The sequence below is a fragment of the Azolla caroliniana genome, unplaced genomic scaffold (assembly GCF_043228905.1).
Source record: "Azolla caroliniana isolate FFs.n. ecotype wild unplaced genomic scaffold, voAzoCaro1.0.p SCAF_15, whole genome shotgun sequence".
NCBI classification, from domain to species: Eukaryota; Viridiplantae; Streptophyta; class Polypodiopsida; order Salviniales; family Salviniaceae; genus Azolla; species Azolla caroliniana.
The window spans coordinates 13,817,735-13,837,854 of NW_028230450.1; the positions used below are offsets into that span (position 1 = coordinate 13,817,735).

Below are 20,120 nucleotides of genomic sequence, written 5' to 3' on the forward strand. Positions count from 1 at the left end.
ATGATAATTGACCCGAGACATTATCGATATTATAAGCGTGAATGTTTGGATCAAGTACATAATAAAATAAAGAAGAACAAGACAACTCAGATATTGATGGCAAGGAAACAATCGAAAGAGATTGTTTATTTACAGATTGAATAAAATGAGTACAATCGGTTAGTACAAAAGTAATTGAATGTTGAACCCAATCAATAGATAAAGAAGAGTTTTTAAATTAAAAAACCAGGGATAACCCAATATTACATCAATGGTACAAAGATTCATTACTTAGAAGTCTATTTCCTCTATATAAGTATTAATAGAAATTCCTAATGAATGAATCGCCCCGTTGATGTATTGTACTCTTCTTTCAGCCAAGTGCACCTTATAGGTGTGATCACTTACGATGGATTGGATTCCCCATATTGAAACCAAACGATCATTCACAAAATTGTGTGAGCTTCACGAATCAAATAAAAATTGTACGGGAGATCCATTGATATACTCGTTTGCACGTAGTAACTCATTGGGTCCCAATACATAGTGAGCGAAAGAACTTTTACAATTACTTAAATGATGTGTATAGACATGAAGGACATTAGGAATCTAACCTTTATGGTCTGCAGCTTTTGTTTTGTTGTCGTGCTCTTGCCATTGGAGCTTTCAACATTGCTCTTTTGTATGAACCTTGTTTTTGCGGAATACACAAAAGGATGTTGTCGCTTACAATCGCGATCCATGAATTCATTGGGTGTCTTGCGTTTCCCAGCGAATTGCGATTGCTTAGTCACGAGTGCTTCGTTGGGTTTTGTTGAGAATCAAGCTCAACTTGGGCTAGTGTGTGAACTCACCTTGAGAGTGAATAGACACTCCAATGGTCAAGAGTCACCATTATGTCACCACTTTGTATTCTAGCATTTAGTATGAGTCATAGAATCATATTCTATGACACATAACTTATGAGCTTTCACATTCCCCATGCTCCATGAGTCTTGTAGTTAATGAAGAGAGAGGGTGACTATATAAAGCACCCTCCTCCCACCTTGTATAATGTTGAGTCTTTCTCCTTTGTTAATATACTTTACTTTGCGTATTCTCGGTGTCTTACTCCTTGTCTCTCTCACTCACTCACTCTCTCTCTCTCTCTCACACACACACACAGTTCATATCTATTCCGCTACACAAAATCTATCTCTTGATTCTTTACATGGTATCAGAGCGGTTTGGTAGCTCCATCTAGCCCATCCACGTGTGTTGAGCTCAACACCGACGTTCAAGAAGAACCGGCTCATCGCTATTGTAGCTTCGCTACATAGCTCGCATTCGAAGAGAGAAGAAGAAGAAGAAGAAGAAGAAGAAGAATCGACATAATGAATACTCAAATGAGGAGTGCTCTCCCTACCGAGAAGTTGGATCGAAACAACTTCGCATCTTGGGAGTACAAGATGCACCAATACCTTGTCGGACAAGGCTATTGGAGCTACATCAAAAGAGTGCACGAAGACTGACCCGTCGAAACGGCTCCCAGAAACGTGACATGGGAGCAAGCCGCAAGCCGCGTGATGTATTGCTTGGCGACATGTGTTCACAATCACATGCTCGGCTACATTTGCGAAGCCAAGACGCCGAAGGAGGCATGGGAAAGTCTACGAAAGATTTTCGCGGCAAACACAACCGCAAGAAGGCTTCAACTCCGCCAAGAGTTGAACAACATTCAACAAAGGGACATGTCCATCACGACATACACCTTGAAGATCAAGGAGCTTTGTGACTCGCTCGGCTCAATAAGCGTAAATATCGATGATGATGAGATGGTGCAAATATACCTCGGCGGCCTCGCACCACGGTTTGGCACGGTGCGAACCGCCGTTCTAGCAAGGGAGAAATCTCCCTCCTTCTTCGAGCTCCAATCAATGCTATTGGTCGAAGAAAACCACGTGCGTACAAGGAGCAATGAGTCGGAAGGCCACATGCTCTACACACACTCGAACGGAGGAAGAGGACGTGGACCAGCAAGAGGCCGATTTGGCCAAGGACAAGGCGGACGAGGTCCGACCTACGACAACAACTCCCAATTTCGGCCGCAAAACGGAAGCCAACAAGGAACCTTCGCAAGAAGGGGGAGCTTCCACTCCAGCCCGAGCTGTGAAAACGCAACCGAATGCGGATATTGCGGAAAGCTCGGCCACCACGAAGAAGAGTGCCGAAAGAAGATGCGCGAATCGGCTTCCACAAGCCGACAACTCACGAATTACGCGCACAATTCCGACTACGAAGAGTATAGCGGAATGTATGCACACAACTCTGACCGTGGCGGAATGTTCATGATGAAACATAGAGCAAGCTCTATGTCGGCCTCTACCTCAACTAGTGCCCTCAATCCGGAGGACGTATGGTTTGTTGACTCTGGAGCCTCAAACCATATGACATCTCATAAAGAATGGTTTCTTGAACTTCGAGAGCCGGAGCGATCCGGTTATGTTGAAACCAGAGATGACACTATGCACCCGATTCGGCACATTGGCAATGTTCCGTTCGGCGAAAGAGGTTAGCAAACATACATTAAAAATGTCTTGCATGTTCCCACCATCACGAAGAATTTGGTCTCGGTCAGCCAAATGGTTGAGCAAGGGATGCAAGTATGATTCGACCAAGAAGGGTGCTTCATCGAAAAAGAAGGCTGAATCATCGCGCGCGGAAGAAGAGAGGGCCGGATGTTCATTCTCGATTCACACGAGATGAAATCCGCCATGTTCGCAAAAAGCACAAAAGTCGACTCCAATATAGAGCTATGGCACAAGAGAATCGGCCGCATCAATCTCCACAAACTCAAAGCAATGAAATCGAAAGGAGTCGTCATCAGACTCCCGACATTCAAAGAGAAGGAGATTGAAGGTGTATGCGAAGCGTGCCAATTCGGCAAGCAACACCGACACCCATTCCCGAAAGAGCGGAACGTGAGCAAAGGCCTACTCGATGTAGTCCATTCCAACGTATGGGGACCGGCGCAGACGGCAACATTCGGCGGATGCCGATAGTACGTGCTCTTCATTGAAGACTTCTCCAGGCACATGTGGTTCTATCCGATGCGGCAAAAGAGCGAAGTGTTTAGACACTTCCAAAGGTTTAAAAACGAAGTCGAAAAAGCCACTAGTCGTCATGTCCGATGCCTTCGATCGGATGGCGGCAAGGAGTACTTCTTGGACGATTTCACGGTGTATCTCCGAAAGGAAGGAATTCAGCGAGAATTCACTTGCCGACACACTCTGCAACAAAACGGAGTAGACGAGCGCAAAAATCGGCACATCCTCGAAGTAGCGCGGGCCATGATGAACGAGAAGCATATGCCCAAGTCATATTGGGCCAAAGCTGCAAATACGGCCGTCTACCTAATGAATCGGTGCACAACATCCGGAGTGCACGAGGTCACTCTGCACGAAAAATACTTCAGAAAGAAGCTGGACTTATCACACACCCAGATATTCGGCGCGATAGCGTACGTGCACATCCCCGATGAGAAGCGTCAAAAGCTTGACCCGAAGTCGGAGAAATGTATCCTCGTAGGATACTCACTAGAGCAAAAGGGGTACAAGTGCTACAACCCCTCAACTCGAAAATCTCGGGTAAGTCGAGATGTCGTTTTTGACGGGTCCGCATCTTGGTACGCACCAGAGACAACTTCGACTCCGACTCCGCTCGACCTGGAATCCGCCGAACAAGAGATAGAGGATGAAGATCGCCTTATGCGCATGTTCGAAGAAAGTTCGATCACGACCCGACTGAGCGGATCACAAGAGCCTTTGAGCGATCAAAGCACATCACAGCCTAGCCCGAAGATGGACAAAGGCAAGGCGAAAATGACGGAATATGAAGACGATCGCTTCAACGACGATGAGTCGACTCACTCACTCGACAGTGAGTTCGGCGGCTTCGATGTACCAATCGGACCTAAGAAAGCCTTCATCTCTGCAAATGAAAAGCTCCGCCGCTCCACCCGTGAAAAGAATCCGGTCAGCCGATTCAGCTACAACGACTACATGGCATATCACTATGCCTTTATGATGAAGGTGGCGACCGTACGCGAGCAGGAAACATTTGCTGAAGCAGCCAAGGATCCGCGATGGATCGAAGCCATGAATGAGGAGATGTAGGCACTATGCAAGAATGAGACGTGGGATCTCGTTCCCACCTCACCACACAAAAAGGCGATCGGATGCAGATGGATTTACAAAGTGAAGTACAACGCCGACGGTCCGTCAACCGCTACAAAGCGTGACTCGTAGCAAAAGGCTACGCACAAACACACGGCGTTGACTACGAGGAGACCTTTGCCCCGGTGGCAAAGATGATGACGGTACGGACCGTAATTGCGCTTGCCGCGGCGAAAGGGTGGCACCTCCATCAAATGTACATCAAGAACACCTTTCTACAAGGCGAATTAGAAGAGGAGGTGTACATGATACAACCACCCGACTTCAACTCGATCACCCATCCGAAAGTTGTATGCCGACTCAAGAAGCCACCCTACGGCCTCAAGCAAGCACCACGTGCTTGGCAATCGAAGATAATGCACAATATCTTCATCAAATCGGCTTCCGTATGTCAAAATCGGACAACTCCCTCTACATACGAAGCGATTCCGCAAGTCCGATCGTCATCATCTTATATGTGAATGACCTAGTCATTGGAGATGAGCATCTCATCGAAATCAATAAGGTCAAATCCCTCCTTTCCGACAAGTTCGAGATGACGGACATGAAGGAGCTCCAATACTTCCTCGGCATCAAGGTAATTCAGACTCCGGCCGGAACCATGATCTCTCAACGACACTACATCCTCAACTTGTTATACAAGTTTGGTATGGCTGAGTGCAAATCTGCGGCAACCCCACTCGATCGCAATTTCAAACTAGATGCGAACTCCGGCACCAAAGTGTGTGAGCCGACTCAATATCGGCAACTCATCGAGAGTCTCATCTACCTCACGATCACTCGACCCGATCTCAGTTATCTGGTCGGTCTCCTTAGCCAATTCATGCAAACACTACGTAATACTCACTTGGATTGCGCTAAGCGAGTTCTACGATACGTGAGCGGCACAATGGATTGAGGCATCCTCTATAAGACCGCGATGCCAATACGACTCAAACAAGTTTGTTATGGTCCTTCTTCGAAGTGCGTTGATAGCAAAGAACTATTTCAACGACCTCTTCGAAGGATTTGGGATCCTTATTGTGCACTATCTAGTGATAGTCTGAATTGGGGATGCCATTGACAAAACAAGCTATTAACCAGTTGTCCCCTTCTAGACCCGATTTTTGGATTTGGGTTGTAGCATGGTGAACATAGTCTTTTAGTGAGGAAAACTTCTTGCTAGAGAGGTTCATTAAAGCTTGTGTTGCCTCAGTTCGAGATGGAGGTTGCAAAAATTGGCCCCTGAAAATTGTGACAAAATCTGTCCAGTTATCGAGCAATTTTCCCAAAGTTCGGAGCCCATGCCACCAAGCGGTGCCCTTACCCCCCAGTTCACGGTCGACATATGCAATCTTCGTACTATCTAGCTTGGGATAGAGCTCAAAATGAGACCCCCATTGGCCAGGCACGTGCAAATTGCTTCTTCAGTTTTTCCTTTATTTCTCCCGTAAATAGCTTTACGACAAATGATGATTCACCTTGACACTCATTGGGTATATTAGTATCCCATTCCATACTAATGACACGTGCCTCGAGAGCACTATGAGATTGCCGAAGTTCAGACATCTCGTGCAAGGTAGAATTAAGGAAATCTTGTATTTGTAAAAAATACAACTCAATTGGGATTGGCCCAGGAGGATTTCCTTGAATTCCTTCCACTTGTGTGGATGCCATTGGGTTGTTATTATGAGCCATTGAATGATCATTTCTAGCAAAGAAATAGGATAAGTTCAGACAAATAGTCATAACATCATGTCGTGATGTCCCTTCTTTACACTCTCATTTAACCCTCACATTTTATCTATGATGTCGTGATGTTTCTAACACATATTGTGAAACCACCCTTCAAAAGAAGTAAAATAGTAGTTCAAATAAACTAGTATTGTGAAGTCAACTTTATTGGTAGCAAAAATACTTTTTCATTTGCCACAGATAATTCTTTATAAATAAAAGGTCAAAACATTGAACCTTACTATAAATAATGATGAATATTAAATTATAGGCGGTTTTCAAAAGTAGACAAAAGTAGAGAAAAAGATGGGGAGAAAAAGAAGAAGCGCGCGTGGATATGAAGAGCACAGTAGAGAAAAAAGCTCATAATTTCCTCATCAGATGTCCAAATTAGAAAAGAAAAGATGCATAAGAAATCTAACCCAAAGATATTTCCAAGAATATCTTGCATGTGAAATTTGGGGCTAGAAAACAAAAATAGTGAGGAAAAGAAAAGTCGACTCATATAGACAAACGTTTTTTTTAGGGTAAAAAGTCAAGCAATCCTAAACCTATAAATAAGAGCCTATTCTAGTGAAGAAGGGGGGGGGGCGGGGGGGGGGGGGGGAGAGAAGGAACGTGGAAGCTCTACTCAATTGGAAGGCAAAAGAAGAAGGATCAACAACATCGAGAGGCATCATCAACAAAGAATCACCTTCTTCTATATTCCACTCTCTTCTTTCCTCCACCTCTCTTCCCCCTTCCTTTATAAATTATCTCTCATATTCATATGAAACCCGTTGTAAAATTGATTCTTATTTTATAAAAGAATCTATTATATTGTAATAAACTAATGTTTGGTTTCACCTACGTGTCTTATATGTTATTGTCATTTGTGCTTATTTGTTTGTGTCTTGTGACAAGGGAGCGTTTCGGGCTTGCCCATGCACCTCTCCTTTCACAAAGGCATTCAAACTTATGTGTCTTATATGTTATTGTCATTTGTGCTTATCTGTTTGTGTGTCTTGTGACAAGGGAGCGTTTCGGGATTGCCCATGCACCTCTCCTTTCACAAAGGCATTCAAACTTTCGTGTCTTGCGTGTTAGTGTAAATCTTGCTTGTGTGTTCGTGCGACTGGTGACAAGGGAGCGTTCGGGCTGCCCATGCACCTCTCCTTTCACAAAGGCATTCGAAATTGTATCTCCTGTATGTAAACCTTGCTTGTGTGTTCACGTGTCTTGTAAGAATGGAGTGTTCGGGCTTTGCCCATGCACCTCTCTTTTCACAAAGGCATTTGAAACTTTGTCTCTCATGTGTGTAAGTAAGCCTTTTCCTTGTGTGTCCGTGTGTAAGCCGTCCTCACGTGCATTCGTTCGCCTTGTGACCAGGGGTTGATTCGGGCTTGCCCATGCACCTCTCCTTTTCACAAACATGTTTGAATACTCGTGCCTTGTTTGTGTAAGACTTCCTTGTGTTGTGCGTGTGAGCCTTATTTCTTTCCCGTCCATAACCCCAGGGGTTCCGCCTCACGATCCGCACATAGGGACGGATTTTCACGACAACGTGTATAGAATACTACGACACATTCTCACCATGGGATATGATATGGTCATGCCCGTAACATTTATGGACAATGATCTTATGCCAAAAGCTTGTAAAAGGCTAACATTTTATAGCTATCAGGGCTCACTTTTTTATTAATAAATTATCATAATGCACGTCTCTGTTTTTTATTGATCTCCTTCATTACCCTACCAACGCCTTTGCCTTCTCTTCTACTAGCAATCACAAGGTATAAACTAGATTGTGTGGATGAAAATAAAGTAACATGGTTGATTGTGGCACCTTGAAATAAGGTGCCCACATATAAAGATGCAAACAAAGAGTTTGGGCATAAGTCTTCATGGATGTTGATAGTGGTGATACTATTATCACTCAGCAATCACGAGAGAGTTGTTTTTTTCCATCTTGTAAAGAATCAAGGTGATTCTTGGTGGGAATGACACCATATTGTACTCGTAAGTGTCTTAGTGGGGCATAAATATTGAATTGATATGAGCATATGGTAGCTCATTCGTTCACCTTCATTTGATTTATATTTGAGGGAGTATAATCTTTGATGGAAATAGTGGCATACTTTATTAGGAAGATGAGAATTAAGCTTGGAAACATGAAGGTTAAAACTAATTGGTGGAATGTCATTAATTCTAAGAAGAATGTCAAATGTGTAGGGTTTGAGATAATTAATCAATTATTGACATCTTGGCAGAGTATGTTGAACTTTGTACAGTGGCATCCCTCACAAGAAGATGTGTTAATTCATTACTATAAAGAATCAGATATGATTTTGTACATCAGAAGGTGTGTGTATGTGTGTGTGCGAGAGAGAGAGAGTTATAGAGAAAATCTGAAAATTGTATTAACAAGGGAGTAAGATAACCAATAGTTACAAAGAGTAGGAGAAGGTGCTTATGTCGCCCTTCTCTCTATGTTCTCTCACTACAACCACCAATTACAAAGGAGGTGGAGACTTAACTATTTACGAAATATGTGACACACTAGTTACTATACTAGGAGGTGGGGTGTTCACACACTTGAGTATACTAAGGTGTATTCCCACACTAGGGAAGTTGAGTTTGATTCTCAACAATTACAAATGGAGGTTTTGGCAACATCAAGGTTGTTGGGGTGGGAAGAGCGAAGTACTCCTCGTATGTAACATGATTTATGAAGAAATCAAAACTAATAGAAGCACCGAGCTCAAAGGAACATTAAGAAAAAGTGGAATATAACAAAACTCCCTTCAAAGATCTAGACCAAAGGGCCACCCCGTTGTGACAAGGGACAAACCTCATTGTTAAAAGCTATAAAAGTCTTTTTTGGTAACTTTTGTAGCTCTTTTTCCCTCTTGAGTTTTCTCCCCTATGATAACCTAAAGTTAAGCTCTCTTGTCATTTCCTTAATGTTTCACTTAAGTGAGTAGAGTGAGTAAGGTTAACCTTTTACTTAATCGTTGCTCCTTTCATATGTGTGTTGTAAACTCTTATATTAATTGAGATGGAGTCGACATCAACACATCTATTACTTGTTTTTACTTATAAGTGTGTATATGTACTTTTTTAAAGTTCTTAGTACCTCATTATTCCTTTAATTAACCATTAACACAAGGAAGTGTGGGTGAGAATTCACGATGTTAGGGTTTTCAACTAGAGGCTAAAAAGTTATTGACAGCCACCCATGGCTAGCTCACTATCAATAGGGTGCACATGGTATGAATCCTTTGGCTCACAACATTGATGTGGAGGAAGAACTTCATTGATCAATAAACGTGTTGTTAGTGTTGCACACCTTGAACGACACAGGAAGATAAACAACCTCTTAATGTCACAAAGAAGATTAATGGCCTTTTGAAAAACAATCATATTTGAATAGGTTATAGCTAATTTTGGGATAAGTTTCAAGGATTATTATAATTGTTGCATGACCCAATTCCTAATTTAGATGGTGGATCTCAAAAACTTAATTGGGGATTTGTTGGAAGCATGAGATTGACTGGGATATCAACAAATGATGTTTATCACAATTTGATTGACAAGAATAAGTGGATCGAAGAAAAGGTTATCTATGTATGGGGTTTGCATAAGCCCATTACTTGGTGATTTCATGCAAACATGGGAGGTTGTTATTCTCAATTGATGCTACAAGCTAAGGTATTAATTTGGAGACTTATGGGAGACTTATGGTTGGAGCTTTACCATTGGGGGACGCATTAAACAAAAGAAAATTTGTTGGTAGAATGTGTTTCTTTCATTTAGTGGAATTGGAACATAGTAGACATCGATTCTATGCTTGATGACTACAATGGTTTGTAGTGTATCAATTTCATGTGGATATCTTTTACTGAATTAGAACTATCTTCATTCAAGTGGGGGTTTGCATTGATGGAGAATAGTGGAGTTCCTCATTTCCAAATTATTTTTCAAGTTCTTGAGGTATCGGGGGTTGATTCAATTGGAATGTGCCAAATGCCTTCACGTTTGATTTGCAAATTGGGGTGAGGGAATATGTTGTAAAGTTAAAAAGGACTTCTTTTGTTGCAATTGAAAATGTTAGAGAAGTCACATAATCTCAACAGTGAAGAGAGCTAATTGTGCAAGGTGACAAGTCATCATATTTTTCATCTCGAAAATACTTTTAGAATATTTTAAACTTTTTCCAAGTAGATTTCGAGATGCTACCACTCCATGTCACCAAAGTGTCAAAAAGGTATTTCTTGAGGACTCAACACTTAATTTCTCTATGATTGAATGTGTTCTCAAATGCATAATATGCTCTCTTTCCCGCATCTAGATGGCGGGTAGCACATTCATTCCATCTATGATTTGGAGGAACTTCAAGGCCAATATATTTGAAGCTTTTCACACATTCAAGTGGTTCATATATTGTACATAATGCATCGTTTGTCTTTTTTTTGCTCTTCACAAGCATAATCTTTGTTTTAGAGAGAGAGGGAGAGAGAGAGAGAGAGAGGACATTTGTAGGTCATAAAAGTCTTGTCAAAGTAAAAACAAATGATGTATATCATAAACTAAATTTAGGTATGCAGGGGGATGGTAACACAGATTAATAAATAATGGGGAATCACAGGGTTCAATAGGAGGTGTTATAGTGCAATATAGATGGGGCGAGAATTTAGTCTTCATTTCAAAGTTGAGTTGTTTAAATCAACATCAATTATGTTCCTTTGAAGCTATGCAAGACAAACACATTCCAAAAGCAATACATTTTGTTCACAACGTGGCTCCTAAAGGTAACCTATTGCCAATAGCTAACTAGCTATTATTAGGTAAATAGCTACCACAATAGCTAATTAGCTACATCAGAATATGATTATAGCTATTATTAGCTAATTAGCTACCACAATAGCTAATTAGCTACATCAGAATATGATTATAGCTATTATTAGCTAATTAGCTACCACAATAGCTAATTAGCTACATCAGAATATGATTATAGCTATTATAAGCTAATTAGCTACCACAATAGCTAATTAGCTACATCAGAATATGATTATAGCTATTATAAGCTAATTAGCTACCATAATAGCTAATTAGCTACATCAGAATATGATCATAGCTAACTAGCTATTGGTAATAGCTAATTAACTATTGGTAATAGGTAATTAGCTACTCTTAATAACTAATTAGCGATTGGCAATAGCTAACTAGCTACTCTTAATAGCTAATTAGCTACTGGTAAATGGCAAGGGGTATTTGCAGATTAATATCTACATTGTGGATTTCTTTAAGTGAAGTGTCGACATCCCCTTTTGCAATGGGTGTTTGGTCATGTGGGTTTCAAGAATGTCTTCTCCACATCTTGGGATTGCCTTTTGAGGATTATGGCATAATTGGCATATGTGGAATGTTTTTGTTTTTAATGCACAATATGGGGTTCATAAACACTGAGAATTAAAAACCATATTGTAGTTTTTATTTTTCTAGACTTCAATGAAGTTGACATTTGAGAAATTAGGGATTTGTAGGTTGGCAAGGCATTGTGTTTGTCATTTGCATTGCCCTTTGTTGCATTGGACTATATAGGCTCATAAGGATGTATCTCAACATGAAGGAAAAGGGTAATAAAATTTATTGTACTTCCAGAAACAAGGGGAAGTTTAAGAATTTTGTTTGAAGTAGGAAGGGTATAAAGGGTATAAGTTCTACTAACAATTACTTTAGCGATAGTTTGTAAAACAAAGCAAGGAGCATTCCATTCATTCATCTACATGTATTTGCGACATCACCTTTCTAGGATAAAAGTGCATTTATACATATATTTACGTATTTTTCATTTTACAAAATTCTTTTTCATTTTTGTGTTAGAGAGGTTGACATACGACTAAGCATGTGCTGCCATGTTTCAACTTGCAATTAAGTATTCCTAATTAATTTATCAACATCTAATTTGCATTGAGAACAACATTTAACAATTAGTTGTTACTATATTGGTATTCAACTCGTTTCATAAATAAGTGAAGGTTCGATCTTAGATTCTCAAACATTTTGTTTGCACATAGTCGAATAATTTTAAGTATGATTTGTTTGTAAAATATTTTGATACAAGAACCTACCCTTGCTTTTTAAAGGTAGTTCACCCCATGTGTTATATCCTATAGGAATCATGAACAACATTTTCAATGGTAAAAACAATGGAATCACGTGAATGGAAGGAATCAAACTACTCGATGATTGATCCATGTGAATTTTCAAGAGAGACGTTCTGAACTTGTTGGGCATTTTTGTCCATGAAAGAACTTCCTATAGATCCTATGGAGATATACCTTGCAGATCATGTGGTTTGCAAAAAAGCGTGTAGATTAATGAACAAACAAAACTTTATTGTTTGTCATGATGTTGAATTCCAAAGCTTGATATCTTGCCCATCAAAGCCTAAAAGATTTTGGCATCTTCGAAGAAGGATTTTAACTTGTATTTTGGACAAACCCATGATATATTTTTCCGGCATCCCAAGAGAAGGATGTTTACTCCTATTTTGGACAAACCCATCAATTATGTCTTTCCAACATCCCTACCCTCTTCGTTTTTCTTCAAGTTCTCCATCACCACATGAATGAGCAATAAGAAAGATGTATAATGTAACAAAGTCCATGTTGATCCAACTATACCTTGTTGATTGGGCATGAGTGTTAAATACTAAGCAAGTTTTGATTTTGATCTTTCATTCTCACCATTGACTTGAGCTTGATATTCACTTGCATTACACATTCCTCAAGGGCCTTGTAATCCATTACTTCCATGGACTCTTATTTATCGAAAAAATTGAACATCTGATAAGAGGCATTGGTAGTAAGTGGTAAGCTGCATTTCTAAAGTGAACCAAGTGCAATATGGTATTTACCTGATTTTGAAATAACAAAATTTATGGTAGTAACAGCGCGGACATGTGCATGGATGGTACTTGTATCTATGTCTATGTGAGCTGTCATGAAATGGAGTTCAAAACTAGCCATAAACTATAGCTTTTGCCAAAAAAAGGGAGGGTCTGATCAGAGTGGAGTTGTAAACAGAAGCTGATCAATGGATCGGAATAGCGATTTTATATAGAGGAAAGAAGCTCATGATAGGATGAAAGAGTAGGCCATATGTTAAATATTTGACCTAACACATGCAAAGGCACACATCAGAGAAATAAGTGGGCTAATATGTCCAAAACATTCCATACAGCGTCAACTAGATCAGCGCCTTGTTATTAAGCTAGGAAGATGAGTAAGACTCTATCCTTATGCATAGCAATATAAGCGCAACTTCATGAGCTAGAGCTAGAGCTATGAGAATTATGTGACAATCGATGGAAACAAGATAAAGAAAGAGAAAATTTCTCTCATGGGGCCAACCAGAAAGCTAGCTAAGCTCGAATGATGCATAATTGGTGTTGCAGTTTTTCCTGCGAGAAGAAATGGTAAATTTAAGAGTTGTTAAGTTAAACAAATTCCTTACAATAATTGAATGAGCGTTGACATTTTCTAAACTATATTTTTGCTGGATTTCAAGCCATATAGTGTTGTTGAAAGATCTGAAAAGAGGCCATCTATATTTACAGTGATAAAGCCCATGTTGCTGTATTCTCCATATTTACAATGATAATGATCATGTTGCATTGATAAGAATATTATTTGACTCCTGTCTGGTCGGAGAAGGTACTCTCAAATATTTTATCAGCGTTTCCAACTTCAAAACCATCCCTCCGATGCCACTCTTTTATCTGTGCATAAATATACATATGGCCAAGTCAAGCAATATCTCACAATTTAACAAAATGAAGTAAAAACACAAATTTCAACCTCAGAGGGTGGAAGGCCAGCATATTCTGGGAGCACTAAGCGCTCAGCAAACTCGATATATGATGCAGGAACAACTTTCACCTCATTCCCAGAGAAACAGAAAAACTGGGAATCCGCAACTGTAGAGCTTTGTAAAAGATTACCGTCAGGACTCACTGTTACCGAAACAAGAAGAGACAGAGACATAGAATGTTAGGACATTATGAAAACAATCAATAATGTCCGTTGGTTTCAAGAGATATATTCTGCCATATATAATACTGAATCGACCTTTCAGAGTGCCTCCCTCCGAATTCAATTTGATTCCAGATTTCTGTAGAAGCTGATTCAGCCCAGAGACCTTGCACATGTCTGAGCTTAACCGGTGCACAGAAACCGTGAGGTGATTCAAGGCGTAGCCATTTACGAGAGTCCATGCTGCATACTCACTCTCACTGCATTGAGAATAAGCACCCCAATAAAGGTATATATACACATTCATGTATAGATAGGGTCATACAAGCATTTCATCAGTATAATGAGGACAACATTTCTACACCTTGCTAGAATTTGATAGTCGTCCAAAGAGGGTGTTGACCATGTAAGTGTATTCAGTACACTTGCTGTTGTGGCATATTTGGAAAATTGTGTACCTGATTTTATGTATCTGGCAATGACAGCCTGCATGAATTTCATATCATGGGTTCATGTGGCTTGATTAGATACATGATTTTTGACACACATCAGCATGCATAATTTTTCAATATCTGAATATCAAAACCATATTTATGTATTTTTCCCTTCAAAACCTTCATTTTATCTGTGGATATTTCACACGAAAAATGCAACCTTCTCTTATTCAATCAGTGTATACTGCCTTTAAAATGGTAGCCTTTTGTATATGAATAAAGTATAAAAAAGGTTTTTTTTTCTTCTCTTCACTTGAGTTCAACGTGAAGCTTTAATTTTTAACTTTTGTTGGATCCTATATGCATACAAAACTGTTATTGTATTTGAAAGGATGGATCTTATTCATGAAATATGCACGCACATAAGATAATTATATACTGAAGAGAGGAAGAAATGAACCTGAGCCTGTGGGGACAACTCTTCTACAAGGAGCTCCGAAATGAAAATTCTCGGCAAAGGTCCATTTACTGCATCACCCCCTTCAGATTCAAGGGCCCACCTTGGAGGAGAGAACCACAATGCTCTTAACTTTTTTGCTGGAAATCGTAACTCATCTCGTTCCTCATAGCCCATGTCCAAGAAGAGTTGAGCAATGGAATTGATCCCACATCCTTCCACCTGAAACCAGCAAAATCTCAAGAAGTGTTCGTGAAATGACCATATACAATTGCAGGCACTTTTCCTATGAGAGTGATGGCAATGGCAAGGTAACTGACCCCCTAGGTTTGCCAGTTCCAATGGACTTACTAGGTACAAATGAAAGACCACAATTTTACTGTGAGCATATTGCCTTTCGTATCAATTGATTAAGATGTGTGAATTTCTACTTATAAACAGCTCTTTATCAATCCACTCCTTGTTTCTCTAAATTTATTTTATGGGTGCCATCTACTCTTATGAATGATTATAAATTCCAAAATCATGAGGCAAATTGGACATGTTTCCATAACAAAATTTGAGTTTTTATCACCCACACCATAGAGTAGTTATTCAAAAGACTACAGAGATCTACCCCAAAGGTCCGGAAAGCAAAATGATCGTAGCATATGGAAGCCTTGTTGTGTTTCCGGATGATATCCAAGGCTGCCATGGCCGTGGGGTTCTTCTCCAAGTAAGGCTTCACAATAGCTGAGATCACGCTCCTCACGAAAGGTACCTCGGGCTACATACACAGTTATAACCAATATATCAGCATAGTGATACTAAGAATAGAAATTCAACCGAATCTATTCAAACATCATTCATTAATGTGATGAGGAATTTAGATATTTAGGAAGACAAACAGACAAAGGTGCCCGGACATAGAATATAGAGATTTAAAAAGAAAAAAATAGCAGAAGAGGATGCCGATGCACACTCATCGTTGCAGACAGGAAGGATAACGTAAACAGAAAGATTATTGAAGAAATTCAATATCCATGGGTAGAGAATACAACAATCAGACAAAACAGAACCCACAATTGCAATGGTTAGCAACCATCTATCTATCTATCTATATATATATACATGTGAATTATCTCTCTGTCTCTCTGTTCAAATACGTTTCAGTGTAAGGAAGAAGGGATTACCGCAGGAGGAGGCTGCGAGACTTGATCATGACCATGGGCATGGGCAGAGGCATGAAGGACGCTACTACACATCACGCCTCTGCGATGAAGTCCGAAACTCTTCTTCGTAGTATGGCTGATGAGAAAGGTCCGAGGGTTACGATGGGAAGGGAGGCAACGTCTGGCTATGGTGAGGGCGATGGCAGGAGAAGGTTTGGTCATAGCGATCGCAGTCATCGTCATCATCAGTGTCTCTGTCTCTTTCTCTGTCTCTCTGTTTTTTGTGTCTTTCTCTGTTTCTCAGTCTCTCTGTTTTTCTCAGTCTCTCTGTTTTTCTCAGTCTCTCTGTTTTTTCTCTGTGTGAGTTAACTGTTAACTGATTTGTCCGGACAAAACAAGAAAAGCAAAAGAAGAAGAAGAAGAAAGCAGATTCGCATGTCATTTGTCCGGACAAAACAAGAAAAAGCAGCAGAAGAAGAAAGCAGTTTCTCATGTGATTTGTTCAGAGAAAACAAGAAAAGAAGAAGAAGAAGAAAGCAGATTCTCCTGTCATTTGTCCAGACAAAACAAGAAAAGCAAAAGAAGAAGAAGAAAGCAAATTCTCATGTCATTTGTTCGGACAAAACAAGAAAAGAAGAACAAGAAAGTAGTTTCTCATGTGAAACTTATTCAGTGGGTATCCAAAAGGTTGGAGGATAAGTTTATGTATTGGAGGTCTCAATTCTGGCTTTTGTGTCTCTCTATTTCTGAGTCTCTTTGTTTTTGTTTTTCTCTGTGAGTTAATTGTTAATTGATTTGTCTAGACAAAACAAGAAAAGCAGCGGCAATAGAAGAAGAAAGCAGTTTCTCATGTGAAACTTATTGAGTGGGGGTATCCTAAGGTTGTAGGATAAGTTTATGTATTGGAGGTCTCAATTCTGGCTTTTTCATGTACTACTTACGGTGGTCCAATCGATTATGGGTCTCTATGAGTGTCTTATTATCTTCCTTTGCTACCATGGTCGAAGAAAGCTCTTGAAATGGTGTCACACTCAATACAAATGTTGTTATGGAAAAGAAAACGGAAAAGTGTCTTTGTCGTGGTTGGCATCGGATAATATTTGTACTCAAAAGTGTCTTGGTTGTCATGATATGACAAGACTCAAACCCATGACCTTATGTTACATGGGTCGAGCTCTTGACCATTACACTATCTATTATAATATGTAAGATATTATTTTTATTTAAGTTTTACTATAGAAAAGTAATGTATATTCTAGATTTCTCTGGAACATTCTAGAAGCTTTAGGACTACTCCTAAGCACACTATAAAAGGAGGCACAAGGCATTATTTCGAACCAAATCGGTTCAACGCCAGTCTTAAGCCTCTTAGCCTTCCTTGTATATTCTTCTCACATAATATATCGTTGTTATCATCATTTTCTCTCCCTCGATCTCTCACTCTCTCTCCTTCTCTCGAGTGTTCTACACCCTCTATTCCTCTTAGTACTAATATTCCTCTCTTAGTACTAATTTCTTCTCTGTCTCAGTACTATTCCTGACAGTTTGAACCGATTTCTCCCTCTTTCTGTCTCCTCCTTTCCTCCTCTTCCTTTTATCTTCTTACATATCTCCTATTTTCTAGTCTTCTTTCCGGTCTCCTATTTTCTAGTCTTCTAGTCTTCTTACTAATCCTCTTATCCTCCCTAGTAAAATGGAAACTGTTAGCGCTCAGGAATACCAATCTATTTTTTAAGCTCCAATGCTTAAAAGAGAAATTTGTAGCACTAGAACAAGAAAATCATTGTTTGTTGGGGGATCTTCAACAAATAATGTTGCAAAAACAACAACATGGGGAGTTGACGTTACGTGTACAACAACTTGAAGCGATTATTGTATCACTACAACAACAAGGATCAAGCACTCAAGGGATTCACAAAGACCCCAAGATCGGTCTTCCTGCAAAATTTGATGGGACCCGATCATAGTTTAGAGGTTTTTTGAATCAGGTACGTTTAGTGATTCAAATGCATCCTTCTCGATATCCCACTGATGCATCATGAGTGGGACTAGTAGGCACTCTACTTAGTGGCTCAGCATTGGCATGGTTCACTCCGTTGTTAGAAAAGGAATCTCCATTACGAAACAATTTTGAAGAATTTATAAGTGAGTTTAAAGCATGTTTTGGAGATACTGACAACATAAGGACAACAATCAACAAAATCCGACGATTACGCCAAGGTTTTTATCCAGTATCTGCATACGCTATAGATTTCCACCTACTCGCCGCCGATATCCCTTGGGATGATCAAGCATTGATGGAGCAATTTCATTATGGTTTACGCAACAATGTCAAGGATTTACTCTTGACCTTCCCCGAAGAACCAAAGTCATTAACAGAAGCAATTAGTCGCGCGGTGTCGCGAAGTTTCGCGCGCGCGTGTTACTTGGGCGGGACCACGGGGGTCTTGGACTAGGGAGTACACAAGGGATAAATAAATATTTATTTATTTATTTTAAATCTTATAAATATAAAGCACTCTTCGAACCCTCTCTACTCCCACTCTACGAACTCTCTCTATGAATCCTCTCTACGAACTCACTCTACGAATCCTCTCTACGAACTCACTCTATGAATCCTCTCTACGAACTCTCTCTACGAATCCTCTACGAACTCCCTCTATGAATCCTCTCTACGAACCCACTATAAGAATCCTTTGTTTTGTGAGGTCGGTGGCTTTCGTTGATCACGACTCGTCGACCTTTCGAGATCACCGCACGAGCCAAGTGATCAAACGAGTACAAGCAAAGATGAGCACGCAAGATGAATGCACAAGGGGACGAGGGTTTGATTACAATGGCAACTTCTAGTAAACCACAAACTCAATCAAAACATAAATACTAAATGCCCTTAGAGACAAGAGCAAATCCGAACACGGCGAAAATGAACACACAAGCACCACCAAAATGCCAACCCCAACGAACCACGACCACCCGAATGGGGCTCGCAACGTCAAACCAACGAAGCTTGGGCTCACGAGCACTTCGAGTGCCGACGCGAAGAAGATGAGCACGTGGCGATGAGGGGATGAAGGGGTATGAGATGAAGAGAATTGGTGAAGAAGAAGATGAAGAGCTCCGAAGCAAAAATGGCGATAGTCTCCTCCTCCCAAAACGTCCTCCCTAAATGAGCCCCCCTCTACCTCCTTTTATAGGAAAACAAGAAGGGGGGTCGCCAATTTTGTCTTCAATGCAAAAGGAATAAAATTCCTTAAATCACACTACACTATAAGACTAGATTTGAACCATGCACCTCTAGCTAGAAGTCAATGTGACTATCCACTAACCCATTAACTTTCTCTTATATAATATATAATTCTGTGTCTATAAATTCTTAGCCTGTCTCCCCTCTACCTTTTATCTCTCCTCTCTCTTACTTTTTTTACACGAGCTTCTATACATCCTTTCCACCCTTTCTTTTCATGTACTTTCCTCTAGTCTACAAAGTGCACATCACCTTTATGCCTCTATGAACCTCATGGTGCACCTTTAGCACCTTAGATTATTACCCTTCCCCTTACATTTTGTTATCTTTTTCTCATTATACAAATTTACAAGTGCATGTTCAATGTTGCACATCCCCATTTTATTTGTCCTACCCGAGTTTCTCACCGTAGTCGGAAATCTTCACGACAACGGTGAGATGTGACAACCGCCTTTTCGAACGATGTTCGGAACGACAATTCCAGATGCCAAGGGCAAGATCAGAGCCCACCTACGCCTTAGTGGTAGCGAAACCTTTTCCGAGGGAGTCATATAATGCATCTCCAGTGAATACTCTGACTCCGATGGAGATTGACACTACACGTCGTTGCGGACCGTTACCGGAAGAAGGGGGGTCGCAAATTGACTGTCTTTATTGTGATGGACCAGAGCATATTGCAATAAATTGTCCCCATAGGCCAAGAAGACAGGTAAACCAAATAGTTGCTAGTTCTAATTGTACTAAACCCAAGTCTATTCCAGTAGGAATATCTGATAGTCCTAATAGTACTAATAGCCCAAATCTAGTGAACAAATTTGATGTCCTTAGTCAGTTAGAAGAAGAGTTAAACGACTAAGTCCAGCCAAAATAAGAGCTGTTTAGTTGGACAACCCTAGATCTGTGCAACCCA

At 40.2% G+C, this 20,120-nt stretch overlaps 1 protein-coding gene across 2 annotated transcripts; it reads right to left on the minus strand.

The window, feature by feature from the left end:
- Positions 1-13,335: 13,335 nt before the first annotated feature.
- On the minus strand, positions 13,336-16,216 carry LOC147854717 (plant/protein). 2 transcript variants are annotated; one of them, XM_087331653.1, is made up of 7 exons: positions 15,988-16,216; positions 15,432-15,581; positions 14,819-15,037; positions 14,289-14,410; positions 14,021-14,184; positions 13,751-13,905; positions 13,336-13,671 (listed from the first exon to the last, which is right to left on the minus strand). In XM_087331653.1, exons 1-7 carry the CDS (start codon positions 16,210-16,212, stop codon positions 13,579-13,581), a joined length of 1,128 nt encoding a protein of 375 aa, XP_087187779.1. In that variant the 5' UTR covers positions 16,213-16,216; the 3' UTR covers positions 13,336-13,578. The 2 variants fall into 2 exon arrangements, with proteins under 2 accessions (XP_087187779.1, XP_087187781.1); XM_087331655.1 differs by having other exon boundaries at positions 15,432-15,592; positions 15,993-16,204.
- Between the last annotated feature and the right edge of the window lie 3,904 nt (positions 16,217-20,120).

What these genes read in the sequence shown, in the direction of transcription:
- LOC147854717 (XM_087331653.1), bottom strand. Translation starts at nt 16,212, where the DNA reads ATGATGACGATGACTGCGATCGCTATGACCAAACCTTCTCCTGCCATC. An exon ending in TCTCGCAGCCTCCTCCTGCG is followed by an intron (nt 15,582 to 15,987) that starts GTAATCCCTTCT and finishes CTGTGTATGTAG; the next exon opens with CCCGAGGTACCTTTCGTGAG. An exon ending in GACTATCAAATTCTAGCAAG is followed by an intron (nt 14,185 to 14,288) that starts GTGTAGAAATGT and finishes TTCTCAATGCAG; the next exon opens with TGAGAGTGAGTATGCAGCAT.